Source organism: Rana temporaria, chromosome 4, assembly GCF_905171775.1.
Source record: "Rana temporaria chromosome 4, aRanTem1.1, whole genome shotgun sequence".
In the NCBI taxonomy this organism is placed as follows: Eukaryota; Metazoa; Chordata; class Amphibia; order Anura; family Ranidae; genus Rana; species Rana temporaria.
In genome coordinates, this window is record NC_053492.1 from 84498596 (window position 1) to 84523746 (window position 25151).

Genomic DNA, 25151 nt, shown 5'->3' on the forward strand with positions numbered 1-25151 from the left:
CCCTCCAGCCGCGGACATCTCTCCCGGAGCTTGCTTCCGGGTATCGTGGCTCCGGCTTAGATCGAAGCCCCCGCAGCCATCCTCGACCCCCCCCTCCGGCCGCAGACATCTCTCCCGGGGGTTGCTTCCGCGTATCGCGACTCCGGCGCTGTGATTGGCCGGAGCCAAGATGTCACTCCCTCGCATGCGAGTGGGAGCCGCCGGTTACGGTGCAGCCAACTGAAGCAACGGCACGACGTGCCATTGCTTCAGGTGGGAGCCGCCGGTTACGGCGCAGATAACTGAAGCAACGGCACGACGTTCAGCACATGCAGACACAGGGGGATCACTTCAGCACATGCAGACACAGGGGGATGTCTCCTAAACCTTGCAGGTTTAGGAGATATCCAGAATGGCTACAAATAAGCCTTAATATAGGCTTACCTGTAGCAAAAAAAAAAAGGGGGTTTACAACCACTTTAATGAGAGCTATTACAGTTGCCTGTGCTCACATCCGAACTATGAAGCCATCAATGGGATGGTTTTATAACTGATCACATGTGCAGCACCACAACTGCAGATCGAACACAGGTGGGCAGCTTCCTTGGCTGTAAAGGAGAGGAGGGTTTAATTCTGCTTTAAGTGGCACATTTCACAAATATTAAAGTATATGTAAATCTTAAAGCAGAACTAAACTTCCATGCCAGAAACTGCATCTTCACCTGCTCTTCTTCTGGGTTCAGGACCTTTGGCCATCTTAATTGGCCAGGCTGGATTAAAGCCACTCCCATGCATGCACATTCCAACATCACATCACAGCTCAAACTTTATTCTAAAGAACATTGCTAACAGGCAGGTCCTGTCTGCAATAAAGAGCCTGCCTGCTTGCAATATATTTTTTTTTTACAATTTCGTTATGCTTTAACAACCAACTTATTTGCTTCTTTTTGGTCTGTTCACCTCTTGCTGCTCACGTAATGCGTTATTTACAGTGGAAAAGATGGTGCGCTTGGTTATTGCACAGTGAGCGGGCTGTCAAAAACGTTTGGTCTCTACTAATAATTGGGAGCCAGCAGGATTGGCTCCCAATCATGTGACCTCTGTGACGGTCAATAACACTGGTCACATAATGGGCTGCTCCTTCCCACCCCCAACGCCTCCTCCTGGGTGTAAAGATCCTGTTAAAGGGTTCCCGGGGGTGGGTGAGAAGGGGTTAAATATTGAGCTAATAAAATAAAACACCGGACACCCAGGACCCCACGGCAGCATTTTTTTCAGCCTATGTGCATGAGACTAACATTAAGTACAAAGTGAATTACCGTAATTGCTTAGTGAAATGTTTTCTATAAACACGTGCTGCGCGTCTAAAAATTATAACCCAGCTGCATAGCGTAAAACTATAAAAACTGGTTCTTTAGTAAAACTTCAGAGTTCTCACATAGATGTAATTAGAGAGCGCATAGACTGAGGAATAAAGCCAGTCCCAAAAGTGAAGCGGCCACTTCTGAACTCCAAGAGCCTGATGAAATCATGAATGTTGGCTCCATCCGATGCACTTCATCATAAATGGCATCTTCCAGGGCATGGAACGCCAGTTATGATGAAACTTGGTGGGCGGAGCCAACGTTCGTGACATCACCACACAATCAGAATCGGCTTTTTTTTCTATAAGTGCTATCTAATTACATCTGAGTACTCCGATTTTTTACTAAAGCAACAGTTTTTATAGTTTTATGCTATGCAGCTCCCTTGATTTTTTTTTTCTTTGAGTACATTGAAGTGCCGGAGGGTAATAATTAGACATGAGTGGGATGTGCCTCATCTCCTGTGATTGGAGCTGGTTCATATCAAGCCTTAGACCCCATTTACACTTGTGTGAATTGTCATGTGACTTTGGACACCAAAGTTGCACAAAAGTCGCTCCACATGTTTTTGCAATGAGTACCATTCCTATCTGTGTGACTTTTTGAAGTAGTTCCTTCACTACTTTGGTCCAACTTTCGTGCAAAATGAGGGCCATGGACTAAAATGTAAACCCTCAAAAGTTACATGAAAGTTGCACCTGAATTATATACAGTGGGCCAGATTCAAGAAGCAATTGCGCCCGTGTAACCATAGGTTACACGGCGCAATTGCTTACTTGCTCCGGCGTAGCGAATGCTCCTGATTCAGGAACATCGCTACGCCGACTGCAGCCTAAAATCTGCGCGGCATAAGGCTCTTATGCCACGCAGATTTTAGGCTACATTCTAGCAAAAACCGCTAGGGGGTGCTCCCATTGTGATCTGTGTATAGTATGCAAATTGCATACTAACACCGATTCACAAACTTGCGCTGGCCCTGCGTACGCAAATTACATAATTTGCGTACGTCGGGTTTCGCGCAACGTTACACATCCTAATAGCAGGCGCAGCCAATGCTATAGGATGGCCACGTTCCCACGTCGCAACGTTCAAATTTTACGTCGTTTGTGTAAGTGGATCGTGAATGGCACTGGACGCCATTCACGTTCACTTTGAAGCAAATGACGTCCTTGCGACGTCATTTGCCGCAATGCACGTTGGGAAAGTTTCTCGACGGAGCATGCGCTCTACGCTCGGCGCGGGAGCGCGCCTAATTTAAATGATTCCCGCCCCCGGCGGGATCATTTACATTAGGCGCCCGTACGCCGGGCAAGTTAACACAGCGCCCCCGCAATTTACGGAGCTTCTGCTCCGTGAATCGCGGGCAGCAAAAACGCTGCCCTGTGCCTGCGTAAGAAAGGCGCAGATTCCTACTGAATCTGGGCCAGTGGGTATAGAAAACACCCCCCCCCCCCTTTAAATAAATAAAATAAATAAAAATATTAAATATTCACATTTTGTTGCTTTGCAGCCTGAAATGAAGACACACAGTTTTTGTTTTATCCAGCTGTAATTACTCAGTGCAACTTATAATATCCAAGTGAAAGATATAATATCAGCATGTCAGAAAAATTCAAAAACAGAATCGCTGCGTTGGAAAAAGGATCACCCCCCTCCTAAAAATTACTTGTAAACTCAATCAGATATAGCTAATCACCTTCTTAAGGGCACACAAAGCCATTTAACTTTTAACTGTAATCCGCTGTGTTCATTTTGATTAGCTCAGCATGAAGAGAGCTTCCCTGGAGCATTTCAGTCCCTGATGGTGCAACTGAAGCAAACAATCAACTATGGGTGGCAAGGCTGTAAAAAGATCTCCGGGATTAAGTTGTGGACAGGCACAAGTCAGGAGATGCATGAAAAAAAAAAATCAAAGGCTTTATGCCTAGAAGCACAGTGAAGTCTATTATTAAGAAGTGGAAGGTATTTGGTACAACACAGCCCCTCCCTGGATCAGGAAGTCGCTCCAAACTGGATGAAAGAGCCAGAAGGAAACTGGTCAGAGAGGCTACCAAGAGGCCTACAGCAACTCTGAAGCAGTTGCAGGAATTTATGACAAAGAGTGGTCATTGTGTGCATGTGAGAACAATATCACACATTTTCCACAAATGTGGCTTGTATGGGCGGGTTGCGAGAAAAAAGCCACTCCTCAAGGAAGGCCACATGCAGTCATGTCTGAGCTTTGCCAAAACGCACCTTGAGGATTTCGAGGCCACACGGAAAAAGGTGTTATGGTCAGATGAGACTAAATTTGAATTATTTGGCCTCAGCACCAAACATTGGTCGGAAATCCAATACAGCTCGCCATCCAAATAACACCATTCTTACAGTAAAGCATGGAGGTGGTAATAGCCTGTTATGGGGTGTTTCTCTGCAGCAGGGACTGGAGCACTTGTTAGGATAGAAGGATAAGTGGATGGGGCAAAATACATTCAAATTCTTGAGGAAAATCTGCTGCCCTCTGCCAGAAAGTTGTCAATGGGAAGAAGGTTTACCTTCCACTGTGACAATGACCCAAAGCACACAGAAAAAATGACCACACAGTGGTTGGAGGAGAAAAAGGTAAATGTCCTTGCATGGCCTAATCAGAGCCCAGACTTAAACCCAATTGAAAATCATTAGAATGATTTCAAGACTGCAGTTCACAAATGGTAACCATCAAAATGAACTGAACTTGAGCAGTTCTGCAAAGAAGAGTTGGCAAATATTGCAGTCCTAGATGTGCAAAGTTAGTAGACCTATCCCAACAGAAAGACAGCTCAGCAAAATACTGACACAAGAGGGTAATCCTTTTTCCAACTCATTGATTCTGTTTTTAATAAAAAAAAAATTCTGACAAGTTGGTGTTCTATTCACTTGGATGTTGTAATCTGCACTGAGTAAATACACCTGGATAAAACAAACACGGTGTCTGTCTTCATTTCTGTCTGCAAAGCAAAAAAATTTGATTATCTATTTTTTAAAGGGGGTGATTCTTTTCTATACCCACTGTACATGCGACTTTGTAGAGTACACACCGTCACATGGTCAAAGCTAATGTGTAACAAAAATCGCATCAAGTCGTAATGGAAATCGCACAATTTTTAAGCCACACAAGTGTGAAATGAGTTGTGGAAAGTATGTCTGGTTTGGCATGCGGTGGAGGAACACATTGATGAGGTGAATCACATTTTGTTACACTTACTGGAGGGATATATTGCAAGATTGTCTATATCACACTCATTGGATGGTGGACTTCTACGGTGGACTTGTTTTTCTTTTGTCTGTTTTCTTTTGTGTATATATTTTTTATTATTGGCGTATGATTTGTTTATGACTGGATTTAGAAGCGCTGCACGTTTTTTTTTTAAATAATTTCACAGATTTATATTGATTATATATTGTTTACATTTTAGCGCGATTACTTCTTCACTATTATGTGGTAGTCCAGTTAGTCCTCATGCACACAGGCAGAAAGAATGTAGCGGTTAGGGGTGTCTGGTGTGTTATTTTTTATTTTAGGTTATATATTTTTTTAATGCCTCTTAACACAGTTGTATGTTAGCCATTGTAGCCATGCACATTAGGCGTTTATTTCAATATTTTAAGAGCAACGTTTAAAGGCTCAAAAAACTGACCAAAGCTGCATTCAGAGAGAAGTATATGAGCATCATTTACGTGCATATGAGAGTAAGTGTAGTCCAATGGCCAGAAAAAAATGATTTTTTTGTCCAGTAGATGCATTTTTATACGCCATATGAGCGCACATACGCAACAGTAGAGGCATTTTTTCTGCCAAGTTCTGGAGAAAGAATCCAGCATATTTGGGGTATAAATTCATAACCCGTGTGTGTAATGCCGCGTACACACCATCACTTTATGTGATGAAAAAAAACGGCGTTTTTAAAAACGTCACTTTAATTGACCGTGTGTGGGGGAAAACGTCGGTTTATGTCTTGTAAAAAACGACCCAAAAAAATTGAAGCATGCTTCAATTTTATGTGTCGTTTTTCAAAACGTCGTTTTTTACTTCACAGAAATTGACCGTGTGTAGCAAAAAACGTCGTTTAAAAATACGTTTTTACACCCGCGCATGCCCAGAAGCTAGTTATGAAGCGAGCTTCAATGGAAAAACGTGGTGGAACGTAACCTCGCTTTGCGAGAACATTGTGAGAAAAACGATGGTGTGTAGGCAACTTCGTCTTTGAAAATTGAAGTTTCAAAAAGGTCATTTTTTACTTCACAGAAAATGTCGTTTTTTTTTCATCACATAAAGTGATGGTGTGTATGCGGCATAAGGCCTAAGAGATGACCTCTGATTTGCTTCACCAGTTTGCTGCAAATTTGATCTCATTATTGCTCCTGGCAATGTTATGTGAAGTGCGGAGACAAAGTTAGCTGCGTATTACCTACACACCTTGTTCTTCTGAGATCACTGGGAGTCCTGTTTTCAGCTTCTGCTGAGGGCTTGGTGTGGCCAATCTAAATATTTATGTTCATCTGGGCTCTAGAACCCAACACCTCTGTACAGTAGTCAGTAAGCCGTTAATACAGCAAAGGTTTATTTACATTGGTCTGGCTCTGCAGAGTATGGGTGTGGAGGCATCGGGGGCCAAGAAAGGGTTAAAGAGCCCTGGCGCAGCTATCCTAAGCCTCCATATGTATCCTTTGTCATAGTGCTTGGCAGCCCGCTTTGAAAGGATCCTTTTTTTAATTTAAACCGCTGGCCCAGTGTTTTCTGAGCTTCCCCTTTGCACGTAGCATTAGGGATGGAAAACTCTTTCATTCCACACGTGGCAATTTAACAGGCTGAAAGTGTTTTTTCATCCCCTCTGATGCGAGACATCAGATGCGTATTGCATGACCTGGAGAGGGGCCGCAAAGAGGTCTGCTTAGCCACCGCGAGGATGTTCCTGCGGACAGGGCATGATCCACGCAGATCTTGTAGAAAGGATACTTGTCTCTTCATGTGTAGACTGCACTGATGTCACTTGTCATTCTTCTGCTATGTACAGAGAGGTGCGTCTCGGGAGGAATGGCATAGAGGAGATAAAACAGCACGCCTTCTTCAAGAATGACCAGTGGACCTGGGACAACATTCGAGAGAGTAAGATTTATTACTTTATCAGAATTGTAAAAATGTATTTTTAATGTCTGTGTGCGTCTCGGGAGGAATGGCATAGAGGAGATGCGAGGTGTTATATAGCAGCTTCTGTTCTTTTTTATTTTTTATAATCTGGTAATTTTTATTGAAAAGTTTTCTAAATTTTAAATATAGAAAAAGAATACACCATGAACACATGGAAAATTGAAAAGCATAAAATAAATCATATTGGAAAGTTAAACAAACTATAAACTATAAAAAAAAATATACATGTGCTTTAATTTGTGATTAATGTTTATTTTTATTTTTTTAGTTTAAAGATTTGGTTGTGTAACCATTTGTAATATAGCTGTATACCTTTTTAAAAAGTGTAGTATTTAAACGTATGTGTTACAGAAGTAATTAGTTCTCTTGCCATTTAATTGAAATATAATTGTTTGGATGCTATATTTTGTAGATTTACCTAAATTCCAAGCTTGGGTATTTGTTTTTATTTATTTATTTATTTATTTATTAAGTATTTGTAGAAAATACAAGTGTGTTATGCATATACAAATTAAAATTGAACAAATACAACCGGAGTTGTACTTCTCCAGTATGATGAGCAACAACCGCCATAAAAAAGAAACATTTGTGGGTGAGTAGCTTAACCACTTGAGGACCTGCCGCCGCAGTTATACTGCAGCAGGTTGGCTCCCCTGGGCGAGCCGTCATAATTGTAGGTCGGCCGCTTTAAGAGCACTAGGGGGGCCCTCGCACCAACGGAGCCGATGCGCGTGGTCGCGATGTTCCCCGGGCACCCGCAATCGCTTCTGAGAGAGACATAACGGAGGTCTGTCAATGTAAACAGATCTCCATTCTGTCAGGGGTAAGGATGAGCTCAAGCGTGTTCACATCTAGCATGTGCAGAGCCCGGCAGGAAGTCGGCACTGCACAGCGCTAATCGCAGGCAGTGAGACATTTTCCCGATGCGCGACTGCAGAGATCGAGTAATGTCTCACTGCCTGTGCAGTACCGACTTCCTTGCGGGCTCTGCACGTGTTAATTGTGAACAAGCTTAAGCTTATCCTTAGTGAGGAGACGGATCTGTTCTTACTGCTTAGGAACAGCGATTGGTCTCCTCTCCCAGGCAGTCCCATCCCCCCACAGTTAGACACACTCCCTAGGACACACATTTAACCCCTTGATCGCCCCCTAGTGTTAACCCCATCCCTGCCAATGACATTTATCCAGTAATCAGTGTCTATTTTTAGCACTGATTACTGTATAAATGTCAATGGTGTCAGAAGTGTCCGATCTGTCTGCCGGAATGTCGTAGTCGCAAAAAAATTTGTGCAATAAATAAAACCACAGAGGTGATCAAATACCACCAAAAGAAAGCTCTATTTGTGGGGAAAAAAATATGTAAATTTTATTTAGGTACAGTATCGTATGACCGCACAATTGTCAGTTAAATTGACGCAGTGCCGTATCGCAAAAAATGGCCTGTTCATTAAGGGGGCAAATCCGGGGCTTAGGTGGTTAAAGAGTATCTGATATAAACGTGTTTCAGCTGAAAACATAACAAGGAGTACAATACCAGAAGCATCAAGCAACTCAAAGATGCTAGCTTTCTAATTCCATACAGTTGTGCTCATAAGTTTACATACCCTGGCAGAATTTATGATTTCTTGGCCATTATTCAGAGAATATGAATAACACACAAACTTTTCTTTCACGCATGGTTAGTGTTTGGCTGAAGCTATTTATTATCCATCAACTGTGTTTACTCTTTTTAAATCATCACACAGAAACTACCCAAATGACCCTGATCAAAGGTTTACTTACCCCAGTTCTTAATACCGTGTATTGCCCCTTAACATCAATGACAGCTTGAAGTCTTTAATGGTATTTGTGGATGAGGTTCTGTATCTTCTCGGTTGGTAAGGCTGCCCATTCCTCTTGGCAAAAAGCCTCCAGTTCCTGTAAATTCTTGGACTGTCTTGCATGAACGGCACATCTGAGATCTCCCCAGAATGGCTCATTGATATTAAGGTCAGGAGACTGAGATGTCCACTCCAGAACCTTCACTTTATTCTGCTGTAGCCAATGACAGGTCGACTTGGCCTTGTGTTTTGGATCATTGTCATGTTGGAATGCCCAAGTACGTCCCATGCGCAGCTTCCTGCCTAATGAATGCAAATGTTCCTCCAGTATTTTTTGATAACATACTGCATTCATCTTGCACTCAATTTTGACCAAATTTTCTGTGCCTTTTTGTAGCTCACACATCCCCAAAACATCAGAAATCCACCTCCGTGTTTCACAGTAGGAATGGTGTATCTTTCATCATAGGCCTTGTTGACTCCTCTCCAAATGTAGCGTCTATGGTTGTGGCCAAAAAGCTTAATTTTGGTCTCGGCACTCCAAATTACTTTGTGGCAGAAAGTTTGAGGCTTGTTTCTGTGCTGTTTGGCATATTGTAAGTGGGATACTTTGTGGCATTTGCGTAGTGATGGCTTTCTGTATTTCACCTGAAGTTATTTGTGGGGTTTTCTTTGCATCCCAGCAGTTGTGGCTGAAATTTGAGTTGGTCTACCTGACCGTGGTTTCCACTTCTTGTTTCTTGACCTACCTGACCACTACATTGACCTACCTTACCACTACATTGACCTACCTTACCACTACACTGACCTACCTGATTCTTATACTGACCATTACACTGACCTACCTGATTGCTACCCCCTTTATTGGGGGAGGGGGGCGTATTACATCCTCAGCTCTGAGGGGCTCATGCTGGGACCTGTAGTGTTTTTACTTTTGGGGGGTCACACCCCCCAAAAATGGACTACAAGTTTCAACATTACCTCTTCAAATCTAAGGTTTTTAGTCCCTACAAGTCCCAGCATGAACCCCTTAGATCTCATATGTTCATGCTGGGACCTGTAGCCCTGTTTGGGGGATTTGGTGAAATATCAGGGTTTTAAACAGTCCACCTAATATCTCACTTTTAAAACGGGGAAAGGGACTGAGGACAGAGATATCTCACCCTATTCTCTGCAGCTGCACTCCACAGTGAATGAAAGGGAAGTTCTCTGTTATGAGCAGCTTTCAATTCATTCACAAGCTGACGCACAGCAAAGCCCCCCCCCCCCCCCCAGAGGGAAGCTATCAGTGCTGCAGGGAGCCATTGAGTGGTGATTCAAGACCTGTAGCAACTCTGTCTTCCTTCGCACCCAGTCCGGCCGACTTTTTTTACCTGGGACCTGGGAACTTGATGCAGTGCTTTTTTTGCAGCATTCTAACCTGAGAGCCAGGGACTGGTGGTGTCCCTTCCTCCTTGAGAACGGAACTGGGCAACGCAGTGTGGGACATACAGGTCAATATCACTTTCGAGTGCAGGCGGACGGATCTACCGCACTGTGGCTCCTGACAATTACTGTATTTACCGCGCACTTTTCCCCCCTTAAAATAAGGGGAAAATCGTGGGTGCGCGATATACGCCGATACCCGCGCTCAGTTTGACCGCCTCCGCCGACATATACCGAGCGCAGTACACTCGCGTACATTCGGCCAGGCTCGGCTTCGCTCGTGGTCACGCTCTGTGACGTTTATGCGTGGGAAGCCGAGTGTACTGCGCTCGGTATATGTCGGCGGAGGCGTTCAAACTGAGCGTGGGAAGCAGGGATTCGACTCGGAGACAGCGCGGGAGAAGCCAGGAGGACACCACGGAGGCCGCAGACGGATGCCGGACCGGACAAGGCCGACGATGGACGCCGGGCAAGACACCAAAACTGTAAGTAATAAAATGTTTTTTTTTACAGGAATTTCGGGTCTACATTAGGGGTGCGCGCTATACGCCGGAGCGCGCAATACCCAGATAAATACGGTAAATTAAAGCCCTAACCTGCCTCAGCGTATTGATATAGAAGAGACCGGGACGTTATTTTTTTTTGTCGGGAGCCACAGTGCGGTAGATCACTCCGCCTGCACCCGAAAGTGGTTAAATAGTCCCCATTTCTGCCCATTATTGGGACTGAGATGCAGACACCTATGCTCCCAGTGTCAGTTTCATTGAATTGGGGGCGGCACATGGTGGGGCACAGGATAATTTTGGGGGGGGGGGGTTATGGGATTATGGCTGAAGCCTATAGCCATTACCCCAATATTTATTTTTTTAATTTTCAGCCGGTGATCATTTTTCTCAGTGGTCCGAGTAACTAATTAGCCACTGGAATGCATTCAGAGGCCCCCCTCCTGCCGCTCACCGGTGTTTCTTGGGCTTACTGCTTTTACCGGCGAGCCTGGGAAACGATCCGCCGGTTCAGGCAGGTGGCAATAAAATGAACAGAGACTAGATTGTCTCTAATCACCTCTATGATCTTTGAGAACTGAAGCAACGTCATAATGTCTAGGGGCGAAGTTAACAATTTTTTATATTTTTTTAAAGCAAAAGATCACGGGCACCTTTTGGGCAGCAGCATTGTCAGTCTGGGGAGAGGGGAGTGTACTCCCAGATTTAGATATACTAACACATTGAAGCATGTCTCCAGTTCACACTTTTTATAAGCAGTTACAGCAAACTGTTTTTTTCCGTTTGGGATAAAGGTTTTACATAAAAAAAATAAAAGATACTCATGAGTAGGGTTGAGGTTGCAGAGATGCTGCTATGCATATGAGCATGGAGCATACAAAGGCGGCAGAGACATAGCCACATGTAAGAGGAGAGCAAAGAGAGGCTGCAGAGACGCAGCTAACCATAAAAGGGGAGCAGGGATGGGCTGTAGAGACAGCCACACATGAAAGATTAGAACGTAGAAGTAGCAGATATACAACCACACATGAGAAGGGAGAAGGAAGAAGGCTGTACAGGTAGCTACAGATTAGACGTAAAGCCTAGTACACACAGGCCGGATGTCGGGCAACAGCCGTGTGTATGGCGGCCGGTCTGTCCAGAAGCCGGCTTCTGTCGGATGAGCATGCTGGAGAACCGGCAACTGAGCTGCTCCTGATCAGCGCTCTCTGCCAATAGCTGAAAGCGCTGACCAGAGTGTTCTAGCTCAGTAGGGGAGATCGCTGTACCAACATCAGATCGTTAGTACAGTGGCCCTGACCTGAGCTGGCAGATTTTTGAAAAAAACCTGATAGTGTGTACTAGGCTTTAGAAAGGAGAAACTGCAGAGACGCACAGTTTAGAGAATAGACGGGATGGGCTGCAGAAACAACAACATTACAGTACCTCACAAAAGTGAGTACACCCCTCACACTTTGTTACAATGTAAAGTAGTGCGTGTACAGCTTGTATAACAGTGTAAATTTGCTGTCCCCTAAAAATAACTTGACACGCAGCCATTAATGTCTAAACCGCTGGCAACAAAAGTGAGTACACCCCTAAGTGAAAATGTCCAAATTGGGCCCAAAATTTCAATATTTTGTGTGGCCACCATTACTTTCCAGCACTGTCTTAACCCTTTTGGGTATGGAGTTCACCAGATCTTCACAGGTTGCCACTGGAGTCCTCTTCCACTCCTCCATGACGACATCACAGAGCTGGTGGACATTAGAGGCCTTGTGCTCCTCCACCTTCCATTTGAGAATACCCCACAGATGCTCAATAGGGTTTAGGTCTGGAGACATGCTTGGTCAGTCTATCACCTTTACCCTCAGCTTCTTTAGCAAGGCAGTGGTCATCATGGAGGTGTGTTTATGGTCGTCATCATGTTGCAATACTGCCCTGTGGCCCAGTCACCGAAGGGAGGGGATCATGCTCTGCTTCAGTATATCACAGTACATGTTGGCATTCATGGGTCCCTCAATGAACTGTAGCTCCCCAGTGCCGGCAGCACTCATGCAGCCCCAGACCATGACATTCCCACCACCATGCTTAACTGTAGGCAAAACACACTTGTCTTTGTACGCCTCATCTGGTTGCTGCCATACACGCTTGACACATAGACTGGCGCTCTAAATGTAACCATTTTTGTTTCCCTAAGGCACATCTCTTAGTAAAAACACCAAGCACTGTTAGGCATACATTTAACCCTTTAATCTCTCTAGTTGTTAACCCCTTAAGCCAGTGTCATTAGTATAGTGACTGCATATTTTTAGCACGGATCACTGTATTGGTGTCACTGGTTCCCACAAGTGTCGGTGTCAGATTGCCCCCCATACTATCACAGTCTCGCTATAAGTCGATAATCGTCGCCATTACTAGTATAAAAAAAAATTCCAGTGTATATATACCATAGTTTGTAGATGCTATACGTTTGCATAAACCAATCAATATACGCTTATTGGGATGTTTTTTTTTTTTTTACCAAAAATATGTAGCACAATACATATTGGCCTAAATTTATGAAGATTTCTTTTTTTTTTTTTTTATATGTATTTTTATTTATTTTATGTTTTTATATTTGTATAGCAAAAAGTAAAACATTATTATTATTATTTTTTTCAAAGTTCCTTTTTCTCTCGGGTTATAGTTAAAAAATATAAAACACTGTGGTGATCAAATACCTCCAAAAGAAAGCCCTATTGTTGGGGAAAAAATGATATACATTTAATTTGTGTACAGCGTTGCATGATGGCGCAATTGTCAGTTAAAGTAACACAGTGTCAAAAAGCAAAAAATGGCCCAGTCATAAAGGAGGGTAAATCTTCCAGAGGTCAAGTGGTTAAATCTTGCACAGTAATATAATTATTTAAATATGTTTTTTTTTCAGTGTTTTTGCTGGACTATTTATCCTGCATGTTGTTGACTTGTCCCTCCTGTCCCGGCAGAGGAATGTATGATTTCCCCTTCCCTCTGTGAATAAGAAGGTTGTTAGGAGAGTGTGCAATATTTCTGTATTGCACAAAGCCCCCAGTATTCTGTGGCTCATAGAATGATGCTTGTGTTCCTGCACGCCTACACTGCAATGTAGGGAGGATACCATGTGACACTCTGAAACCTGTTGGCCTTGTTGACCACTTGTTTTTATTTAATGATTCCTATAACCTGTTGCAGTCCAGTAGGCTTGTAGCTGGCCCAGTTTTTAGGCCACCTTATTCTGTGTGATCAGGGGACTCGTGGTCTTTGGCTTTTTTGGTTCAGGCAAAATATAAGTCTCTCAGAAAATCACATGAAACCCAATACAAAATGTGTTCTTTTGTTTTTAAGAGGAGAAAGAAGAATGTCTGTGAGACATCTTATGACGCACATATGTGTAGGTACTAGCAGACATCCTCAGTTTTTCTTGAGTGAGCAGTTTCTTGACCTATTTGACATCATTGAGTACCTGTCTGGAAACCTAAAAACAGAAATCACTGGATAAACAAACGCAAACGTAACCGGGACCTTTTATAAGAGCCATGACATCGAACTAGGCTCCAGCAGGAAGCCTGGCCAGAAACTTTTTACATTTTTTCTGAGATTGATGGGTACCGAGACATTTTCCCATCCTCAATATGATGGGATGCTCCCAGAAGGCATATTATGAAGCCTTGTACACACGACCGGCTTTCCTGCCAGGAAAACTGCCAAGAGTGCTTTTGGCCGGGAAAAACGTCTGTGTGTGTATGCTTCCTTGCAGTTTTCCCGACAGGAAAACAGCCGGGAATGGGGAAACACTGCGAGGGAGTATACACACAGCCGTGATTCCTGGCCAAAGCTCTCCACACAGTTTTCCTGATGGGAAACCCAGCCGTGTGTACGCAGGGAAACTTGACGAACAGGTTCTCGGTTTTCCCGTCAGGATTCCCGGCGGGCTTTATACTGCCGGGAATCCCGGTCATGTGTGTACAGGGCATGACTCCCCTAACTCTGCTCCTAAAGTGTAATAATGATACAGGCCAAGCCTAGTTAAAGTCGACCCTTTGGGGTAGATATCTTTTCTTGATTTAATTTTTTTTTTTCCCCAGGCCCTTTTCCTTTTAACTACACAAGTCCATATTTATCAGAATTTTGCTATCAGCAAAAATCTTTCAGTACCATGGACATCTAGTGCGAGACTCTGGCGTAGGGTCAGTTATTGACGCTGCTGAACACATGAGGAAGTAAAAATTCGAACCGTGGAGTTAACATTATGAACTTGTTAGCCAAGTTTGTTTAGCTTTGGTGCTTGACCACCATATTGGGGTGCAGGGATTTGTTATCCATTTCAGAAATCCTCAGCCTTTAGCATAAATGCGTGTTTTGAGGATATCCTTAAAGAAACTCAAGGTAATCTAGCTGCTAAGACCAGTCAGTGATTCAGCCATGTTGCTAAGATGAACGAAACAAACCATTCATTCTTAGTGAGAGGTAAAGACAAACCCTGTGTAAGGTGTATACTTGGAATTGCTCATGAGTAGATTGATCTGGAATTGTATATGAAAATTGATTCTCATGTGTTAACCGTTTATTTCCTTTCCCCTTCATAGCGGCTGCCCCTGTGGTCCCCGAGTTGAGTAGTGACATCGACTCCAGTAATTTTGATGAGATTGAAGATGATAAAGGGGATGTGGAGACCTTCCCAGTCCCTAAAGCCTATGCTGGGAACCAGCTGCCTTTTATTGGCTTCACCTATTACCGTGAAAACCTGTATGTATCTCATTTATTTGTCTGAATCTGAAATGTGCATTTGCTGAAAGATATCCACAGATGTCAAAAATGTTGATTGGTTGGTTTTATGGACAGAACTGTTTACCTTTCCTAGAATAAGTGTTAAGCCATGTTCCCCTAGTACTGACGTTGGTCCACAAATGACCAATCAAAACGCTGATTCGCCCCTTTTGCACAGATCACATGCCCAAATGCTCAGGCTTTCAGTTATGTGACTACCACAGAAAGGAGCCTGGAGAAACTCTTTCTCCTGAAAAGGCAAGTTTTTAACCCTACTGTCCGTTCATCTCAGCAAGACTGTTAACATTCAGTATATGAATATTAGCATTTGTGTTTAAAGCCCAGCTCCAGGGAACCTAAACAAATCTATTTTGCAATGGGGCTGCACACCTGCACTGCAGTGGTTGACTGCTTGCTTCTGTCTAAAGCTGGGGTCTCCAAACTTTCTAAACAAAGGGCCAGTTTACTGCCCTTCAGACTTTAGAGGGGCTGTACTGTGGCCAGTGGGAGTAGAAAATGTCCTGGCGTCGGTAGGTGTGAACAATGCCCTATCATTGGTGGCAATGAAAGGGATAGTGTCCCATCATTGGTGGCAATGAAAGGCATGGTGCCCCATCATTGGTGGCAATGAAAGGAATGGTGCCCCATCATTGGTGGCAATAAAAGGAATGGTGCCCCATCATTGGTGGCAATGAAAGGAATGGTGCCCCATTATTGGTGGCGATTTAAAGGAATGGTGCCCTATCATTGGTGTCCATAAAATAAATAGTGGCCCATAATTGGTGTCAATGAACGGAATTGTTCCCCCCCCCCCCCCTCGTTGGTGTCTGTGAGAGAAAAAAGTGCCCCCTCGTTGGTGTCCACGAAAGGAATAGTGCCCCAAGGGCCAGATAAGGTCAAGCAAAGGGTTTGGAGACCACTGGTCTAGGGGATAGTAAATTAGTTTCACTTACCCAATCCTTCAATTTCCTGGCAGTTGGTCCCCCATGATATGGTGCTATGGTGGTTGACTATTTCTCAGTGTCCTCGCAGCCAATGCAGGGCTACTGTCTGCATCTGTCTTGATGACATCAGGGGACCTTAGACTGCCGGAGGATAGGGAAGGAGAGGCTGCAGGGACTGGTCTAGCAGCACACCAGGTAGATAAAGTCCCCTAAACAAAAACAAACAGTTAAACCCCTGCAGCCTCCTTTACTGGAAGATTTTTCGTGTTTTCTGGAGTTCAGCTTTAAAGGAATTGAGGCTTCACAAACGAGGCAAATTTTATAGGTAATTTTTTCTGAAAAACAAGGGTGGGAGAATTTTTATACATATGCAGCTTGACTACCACCTAAATGTGAACATTTTGTCTTCAAACAGGGTAGGTATTTCAGTAGCATGTCCTGTTAAAAAAAGAGCAAATGAACAATTTAAAGCTCTTAAATATTTGGTGAAAAGGAAGACTGTAATTCTTTAGCTTTAAATAATGACTAGAAGATGAGTTTGTTGTGATCGGGGATTGCTGCCTTAATGGCACCCCTAAACTATGTAGAGCCACATAACTGTCATGTGGCAAGGCTTCTGCACATGTGTTGGACAGTGTTTCAGGACGTGAATATATGCCTGCAAGGAGCTGCCAGCTGGACCTGCTCTTCGAGATAGTTGAGGCTTCCAAGGCATTCTGCGAAAGTCACAGTCTGTTCCCCTGAGGTTAGCGGCAGTAAACCGGGGCTGAATTCTGTCCTTCCTGAGTAAAGCTTTCTTCTCCTCGCCTGCCCTGGATCATCCCATGACCTAAATGTTTAGAAACAGGCCGTAATCAAAATATTTTACGCTGCCGTCTTTGATCCAAATTGTGCAAACTGTTTAGATATCTGCCCTGCTATGGCCAAGTATTTTTATGAGTCTGAACTGTGTAATGTCTTTCCCTCCTCTTTCTTTCTCCTTTTTTTTTTCACAATTTTCCCAGATTGCTGAAGGACCCTTCCCAATTCAAGGAAGAGAAGAATGCCCCTTTACAGCCTACAAAAGAGGTAATTGTTAGCCCTGTGCCTCAGGTAGTTTCTCAGTGTGACGTGTTACCTTAGTGGCTGAGAGCCCAGATATACAATTCATACCAAAAGGTGAATCCAGAGAACTCTTTGCTCACCAGAACTCGCAATCTTGCCTACTGTCATTGTTCTGTAGTTCTTATTCCGTAAAACAAATGTAAAAAGGATGTACAGAATGCTTTTCCCCAGTCATAAACCTGCTGAACTCACTTTGGCCACTTTTTCTTTTCAATAATTTTTTTCCCCATAATAACTTTACTAAAGAATATAAAAAATGCAGACAAAACCCGGTTCAGGTACCACAGTCTGAATATCGCAACAAAATAACGGTCAACGCGATTGCCATGAGGGAGCCATACATGGATAAAGAAGGCAAGGTCACAGTGCCAGCAAGCATAGGACTCCTAGTAGTTTACAATTATGATCAGTATCACCCCACAAAAAAGGCCTTATGTAGAATTAGATCCATTAGAATCAGGGGTAAGGAGTGTAAAGGCTAATAAAGCACAAGGTTCTCATTGCTCGTAACAGACCTGACTATGTAACTAAAGCAGTGCCGATCCTGACCTCCCTGGGGCCCTAAGCAAAATGACATGTCACATTAAAGTTGAGGGGGGGGGGGGCGCTGCTGACAGTGACATGTCACATTAAAGTTGAGTTGAGAAGCGGGGGGTGCTGACTACTTACCTCTTCTCCCATGCAGCCAGCGAGTTGAGAAGCGGGATTAGGGGCCAAAAACTTCTCACCAGACGGGGCCTCTAGTAATTTGGGGGGCCCTTTGCAGCTTTACGGGGCCCCAAGCGGCTTGCATAGTGAGCCTATAGGGCGGATCGGCCCTGAACTAAAGGGGGAAAGAGGGGAGACACTAACTTGTCAATAATTTGTATTCAATTTTAGGAAGGAACACATTACAAGTTATACACCACAGTAGTGATGGGCCGAACACCCCCCGGTTCGGGTTGCACCAGAACTCCTGAACATAGAAAAAGTTTGGACACAAACCTATTAAAGTCTATGGGACACAAACTTGAAAATAGTCCCCATTTTGAAGGCTTATATTAATATTATACAGGATTTATTTAGCTCCAACAGTTTGCACAGCGCTTAACAAAATGAAGGCAGACATTACAGTTACAATACAATTTGGTAAAAGAGGAATCAGTGGGCCCTGCTCATTGGAGCTTACAATCTATGATGCAAGTTATTGGACATAAAAAGGGTATGGGGGCCCAGGTACTGCTCTGGGGGCAGTGGCGGCTGGTGCTCAAAATTTTTGGGAGGGCGCAAACAAACGAAAAACAAAACAAAAAAACAATTGCAGCCTCACTGTGCCCATCAACCGCAGCCACTGTGCCCATCAACCGCAGCCACTGTGCCCATCAACCGCAGCCACTGTGCCCATCAACCGCAGCCACTGTGCCCATCAACCGCAGCCACTGTGCCCATCAACCGCAGCCACTGTGCCCATCAACCGCAGCCACTGTGCCCATCAACCGCAGCCACTGTGCCCATCAACCGCAGCCACTGTGCCCATCAACCGCAGCCACTGTGCCCATCAACCGCAGCCACTGTGCCCATCAACCGCAGCCACTGTGCCCATCAACCGCAGCCACTGTGCCATGCCATCAATTGTCGCCACTGTGCCCATCAATTGTCGCCACTGTGCCCATCAATTGTCACCACTGTGCCCATCAATTGTTGCCACTGTGCCCTGTAAAATGCTTCCAGATTGCCCCCCTGCCCGGCACTTACCTTTCTGGGGTCAGCCATCCTCCTTCCACGGACCCTCGATGTCTTCTCCTGCCCTCGATGACGCTTCAGACAATCAGGTTACCGGTAACCAGAACCAGTGAACCTGATTGGTTAAGACTCCTGTCAGTGTTAGCCAGGGAACGCATCCCCTGGTTAACTATTTGGAAGCCGATTACAGAAAATAGATTTTCCCGGGCTGCAAGCCATTGCCGGCAATACAATAAATGTAAAAAAAAAAAAAAAAAAAAAAAACAGCATTGCCCCCCAATACATACAAGGCCCTTTGGGTGTAGTATGGATTTTAAGGGGAACTCCATTTAAAAAAAAAGAAAATGGCGTGGGGTTGCCCCCCCCCCCCCAACACCCTTATCCGAGCATGCAGCCAGGCCACATGCCCTCAATATGGGGGGAGGGTTTTGATCAGGAGAAGGGACACAGCTATCTGAAGGATCACATCATCAGACCAGTAAAATTCCAGTCAACGCAATTGTACTATACTATGTTTAGGAATAAAAGTTACGTACGTTATATCGGTCACCATCACATCTCTGTCCAATATAGTTTCATAATTTTGCAGAAAAACCTGAACAGTAACTATATTTTAAATACATTATTATTATAATACATAAACTGAGCTCAAAAGAGATGCTCCTGGCAAAGTGGTCCAATATTGGATTGAAATTGGGAATTAAAAGGAAACGACCACCAGTAGAGAGAATGGAAAAATGGTCAGCAGTAAGACTTAATATACACGGGACGTTTTACAACCTCGCCTGAATGATTTAACTTGACAGATAGTAAACAATGTTTAAAAAAATCTGTTTTGTCGTGTTTACCTGTGTTTTGCTTTTTAGGAGCGTTTTTTTTTAAATGCATTTATTATTATTTTTGAATAGTCAAAAATGTATCTCCATTAAAAGCGCCTATAAACGAAACAAGGTTAAATGCAAGTTACCACGTTTACAAGCTGTTACAGGCATTGTGTTTCAAATGCCTCTGAACATCCGTCCTGAACGCAGTGTACATGAAGCCTAAGGGGCAAATCCACAAAAGAATTACGCCGGCATATCTATTGATGCACCGCGTAATTTTACATTTCCCGCGTTGTATCTTTGTTTTGTATCTACAAAACAAGATACGACTGCATCTCGGATCGATCCGACAGGCGTACGTCTTAGTTCGGCGTATAGTTACCCCTGCTATTATGAGGCATACTCAATGTTAAGTATGGCCGTCGTTCCCGCGTCAAATTTTGAATTTTTTACGTTGTTTGCGAATAGGGATTTGCGTAGAATGACGTCACCGTCGGAAGCATTGGCTTGTTCCGGTTTAATTTCGAGCATGCGCACTGCGATACCCCCACGGACGGCGCATGCGCCGTTAAAAAAAAACGTTGTTTACGTCGGGTCACAACGTATTTACATAAAACACGCCCCGATCACAGCCATTTGAATTCCGCGCCCTTATGCCGCCAAAGATACACTTACGGCGCAAATTCTTTGAGGATTCGAAAAGAAAAAAATAAGTTGCGGCGTAGTGTATCTTAGATACGCTACGCCCGGCAGAATAATGCGCCGATCTACGTGGATCTGCCCCTAAGAAACCAGCACAATCCCATTTCCACTACCTGTAACCTCTCTATGGAAAAATTGGTGATTGGACAGTGAAGGACAAGCAGCATATTCTCTCTGTCACTCTGCTCTCCTGCTGTCAGCGTGTCCTTTGTTGGCACTACAGCACACATATCCAACCTCTTTGTGCTGCTTCTCCCACTCCCAGTCTGAGTTTAGGAACTGATACCAAGTCCATTTCAGGTACTTGCAAACAAATTAAATAAAATTGATATATTAATACAGAGCTGGATTAATGGGTGTCTTATATTGACCTAGAGTTCAGCTTTAAAAACCAGTGATATGTCACATGGATGACCACACTACCACATAAAAAAAAAAAAAAAATGCTTGTTTATGCTTAAATGATGTGTATATTTCCATCCTTTCTTATGGCGATGCAAAAAGTGTGGAATAAATTACTGTCTCTGCTGCTCAGCCTTGCAATATCCAATACCCACTAGAAAAGTCATATTAAAATGATTATATAGGTCTGGAGGCTATTGACCTAGCAGCTGGAATATATCTGTGCCGTGTCTAGTTTCTGGGCCAGATAATCCAGGATATTTCCAAGTGGTGTCCATATGAACTCACATTCACATTCATTGAGTATTGAGATCCCTGTCCAGCCACTTTGTTATAAGGATGCTAATAAAAGATACCCGAGGGCAGGGGTACATGGACACACGTAGTGAGTACCCAAACCCTGTCCGATTTTGTCAGGTTCCTTTACCTTGTATGTGCGCAACACAAGCGCCCTCCTATGACCTTCCCTTGTTACAGCATGAAAAGTGACTACTTGTCGGATCAGTCCAAATATTTTCAAAAGTGAGTCTTGACAACCATAATAGGATCTTCATTTACAGTAAACCCAAAGGTTTTTTTTATTTTAAAATGTGTTTGACAAATTGAAATTTTCTTATGCATAAACTGCACGTCCCTCTCTGTCTGTAACACATGATGTGTAATGTTCTCTCTACTGTTCCATGTGTGTAGGAATCTGCACAGTTCCAGAAAAACATCCAGCAGCTAAAGGATAAGCTCCAAAATGAGGTGCAATCCAAAGAGGAGCTTGAGCACAAGTACAGGTGTGTAAACATTGCCGTTGTATTGTACTACAATCAGAAGATTGGCAAGACATTCAGCCCAAGTTCACTGGCGTGATTCCAGTTCCAGTGCCCGCATCGCATTTCCCTCGCAGGCAGTTCACACTCCCCTTTGCGAACCACTGTGGGTGTTGATACAAAGTTTATGACACCTCCAGATCGGTTCGCAGATTGCAGTGTGAACTGTGAATTCAGACAGGAATCGTATTGCATGGGTGTAAACACCCAATGCGATCTGATTCCAGTGCAGGAAAAAAAAAGGGTCCTGGTTCCAAAAACAGCTGCTGTAGAAACGTCCAAAAACGTCCAGTGTGCATGAGGCCTTAAGGTTTGAACGTTCCTCCTGCTAGTTTGAGGTCATGCCCCCATGTTCTTGATCTAAAAAGGGGTCCTCAAACGTTTTAAACAGGGGGTCGGTTCACTGTCCCTCAGACCGTTAGAGGGCCGGACTATAAAAAAAAATATGAACAATTTCCTATGCACACTGCACATATGTTATTTTGAAGTGAAACAACAAAATGGGAACAAATACAATATTTAAAATGAAGAACAAGCCATCATTGCAAACCCACCCTCACCGTCATTTCAAGCCATCATTGCAAGCCCACCCTCACCGTCATTTCAGACCATAATTGCAAGCCACCCTCACTGTCATTTCAGACCATTATTGCAAGCCCCCCTCACCGTCATTTCAGACCATCATTGCAAGCCCCCCCTCACCACCATTTCAAATTCAAGCCATCATTTCAAGCCCCCTCACCATTGAAAGCCCCTCATGATCATTGCAACCCTTCTCCTTCATCATTATAAGCCCCTCATTGCAAGCCCCCCCCTCACAATCATTAATTTCAAACCGATCATGATCATTGCAAGCCCCCCCCACCTCACCATCATCATTACATCATCATCCCCTCATTGCAAGCCCCCCCTCGCCATCATCATTTTAAGCCCCTCGTTGCAAGCCCCCCCCCCCCCTCACAATCATTAATTGCAAGCCGATCAAGATCATTGCAAGCCCCCTATCATCATTACATCATCATTATCATCAGCCCCTCATTGCAACCCCCCCTCACCATCATCAGCCCCTCATTGCAACCCCCCCTCACCATTGCAAGCCCCTCATTGCAAGCCCCCCCCACCTTCATCATTACATCATCAGCCCCTCATTGCAAGCCCCCCCAACCATCATCATCATTACATCATCATCAGCTCCCCCCCCCCACCATCATCATCATCATTACATCATCATCATCAGCCCCCCCCACCATCATCATCATCATCATCATATCATCATCATCCACCCCCTCACCATCGCAAGCTCCCCCTTCTCCCTCCCTCACCATCGTAAGCCCCTCACAGCCTTACTGTGCCAAACTGCTGTCACGGTCCCGCTGTGTCACGAAGCTCACAGTGTTGGTAACAGTTCTGGCGCGCTATGATAAATGTCCCGCCCTCCTCCTCCTAGACCAGCTTGTGTGATAGACAGAACACTGGCTCTATCACACGAGCTAGTCTAGGAGGAGGAGGGCGGGACATTTATCATAGCACGCCAGAACTGTTAACACTGTGATCTCCGTGACACAGCGGGATCACTGTGTTACAACCTGCCGTGTAACCGGCGTTGCTTGTCAGGGTGGGGTGGGCCTGATCTAAAATATCTACTAAATAAAAGCAGGTAGAGGTCTACAACAAAATGCATTGGTAAATTTATTGTAAGGCATAAATTACCATTTGTAATACTGTACTAAAAGTTTTGAGTTTGTTTGTTTGTTTAGGTCCATAAATTCTCGACTGGAGAAGACATTGAAGGAACTGGAGGAAGAGGTAATTGTTTCATTGATTTCAGTTACACCAGTTTTAGTTGAAATTAAATAAGAGCTTCAGTTTAAATTTCTTTTACATTTTTGAATAGAGTGGGAAAGGTTTAAAACCTGAGTGGTGAAAATATATAAGGTAGATGTTTAAACTGTGGCTCTGCCTAATCTGAGGTAGGAGAGCAGGTCTCATACCATCGCCAGATGTAGAACAGAGCTAGAAGTCACCTGCTGCAACTTTGGATTATTCAATCGCTCCTCGCTGTCTTCTTATTAAATAATAGAAGAAGTGCATCCAAATCGGTGCAATCTCATTATAACCATGGGAACCCTACTTAGACCGCACACCGTGGGAACAGCCTTTTGCTTTTGGCTTTTGAGGATAACAACCATATAACCCCCACACTTTGTTTGAGTCTTCAATTTTTTGCTAGTGTCCTAAGGTGATGGAATTTCTCCTTTATGGAGAAATCGCTCTAAATGACATTATTATTCTATCTTTGGATTCTTCAATCAACGACCTGTATTGTTGCTTTGAGGGACTGGATTCTGCATGGAAACTTACCTTTGCACTTTGCAACAAGTTTAATTAGCCAGAGGTTCAGGGTCGTAGTCCATCCCTATATTTAGTGTATATTATGAAAATTCCCATCCTAGAGGGGCTATTATAGGAACAGTGGTCCCAACCGGAGTATTTTACTCCTAATTCTTTTGAAGTACTTTGACTTTTTGTTTTGGTGGCAGTGGTCACCAGGACAAAGAGGAGGGAGAATCTTTCCAGTAGGGACCCAGACAGCAGTGAAAAATTAAAAGAGGCTCTAACCCTTCTCCACTCTATACAAAATGAAAAAATAAACTATTTTGCTTTTACATACACTTTAACTGAGTAACGTTCACCATGCTCTATGCTTTTTTTTCTTCTTCTTGTCATTGGTAGTATTTTATCCGTTACATTTTCGTTTGTTCTTATTGTAGGCAAATTCTCGGAAGAACTTGGAGTCAGCTAGTCGGCAGCTGGAGAGAGAGAAAGCTCTTCTGCAGCACAAGAGTGCAGAGTACCAAAGAAAAATTGAAAATGAGGCAGAGAAGAAACGCAGCCTAGAAAATGAAGGTTTGTGAGCTGCGATGTGTGTGCCAGATATGGAAGGAATGTGAAATTGCTAGGATTCTTTAGACACTTGATTGGCAGTGGCTAAGGAGGTGTGTAATGATCGGCTGGCTTAACTTCAGCAGACAATGCTGGCAAACTCCATTCTCTGAGGCACAGGAGAGCTCTTTATGCTGAGCCAGTTCAGAATTGTTGCCTGTGGGATTTCTAAATCAACAGCTTATTGTGGTACTGGACCTGAGCATCTTTTGCGGTGCTGTAGAAAAGTGAGTTATAAGAATGTGTGTGGTAGCCCAGGTCCTGGTTAAAAAAAAAAAAATCGAAGTTTTAAAGTGGCGTGCCACCCAAAAGGAAAAGCTCTACTCGTGTGCCTCCTCTGCTGCCGCATTTGGCACCTTTTGGGGGGGGGGGTTGGTACCTGGTTTTGACAGGTACCCGCTGCCACTTCCGGCTCAGTTTGCTGCTGTGAAGTGTACCAGAAGTTTGCCCCCTCTCCCCTGCAGCCAGTCCATTCACAAAGAACTTTGCGCATGCACAGTAGGAAACCGGGCGTGAAGCCGGAGGGCTTCACGCCCGATTTTCCTTAGTCAAAATGGCGGCACCAGCACCCGAAAGCCAATTGAAAAATCAGCTCGGGTGAAGACACCGCTAGATTTCTGGACAGGTATGTGTCCTAATATTAAGAGTCAGCAGCTACAGTATTTGT

General features: G+C 44.0%; 1 protein-coding gene across 5 annotated transcripts in view; it reads left to right on the forward strand.

The window, feature by feature from the left end:
• ROCK2 (Rho associated coiled-coil containing protein kinase 2) overlaps window positions 1-25151 on the forward strand; it is a 262565-nt gene that overhangs the window by 181475 nt on the left and 55939 nt on the right. For all 5 annotated transcript variants that reach the window (XM_040348580.1, XM_040348581.1, XM_040348582.1 and 2 more), the window contains exons 8-13: window positions 6377-6468; window positions 14845-15004; window positions 16974-17037; window positions 21414-21505; window positions 23299-23347; window positions 24313-24448. In XM_040348580.1, the coding sequence (XP_040204514.1) occupies window positions 6377-6468; window positions 14845-15004; window positions 16974-17037; window positions 21414-21505; window positions 23299-23347; window positions 24313-24448 (593 nt within the window). The remainder of the gene's footprint in view (window positions 1-6376; window positions 6469-14844; window positions 15005-16973; window positions 17038-21413; window positions 21506-23298; window positions 23348-24312; window positions 24449-25151) is intronic.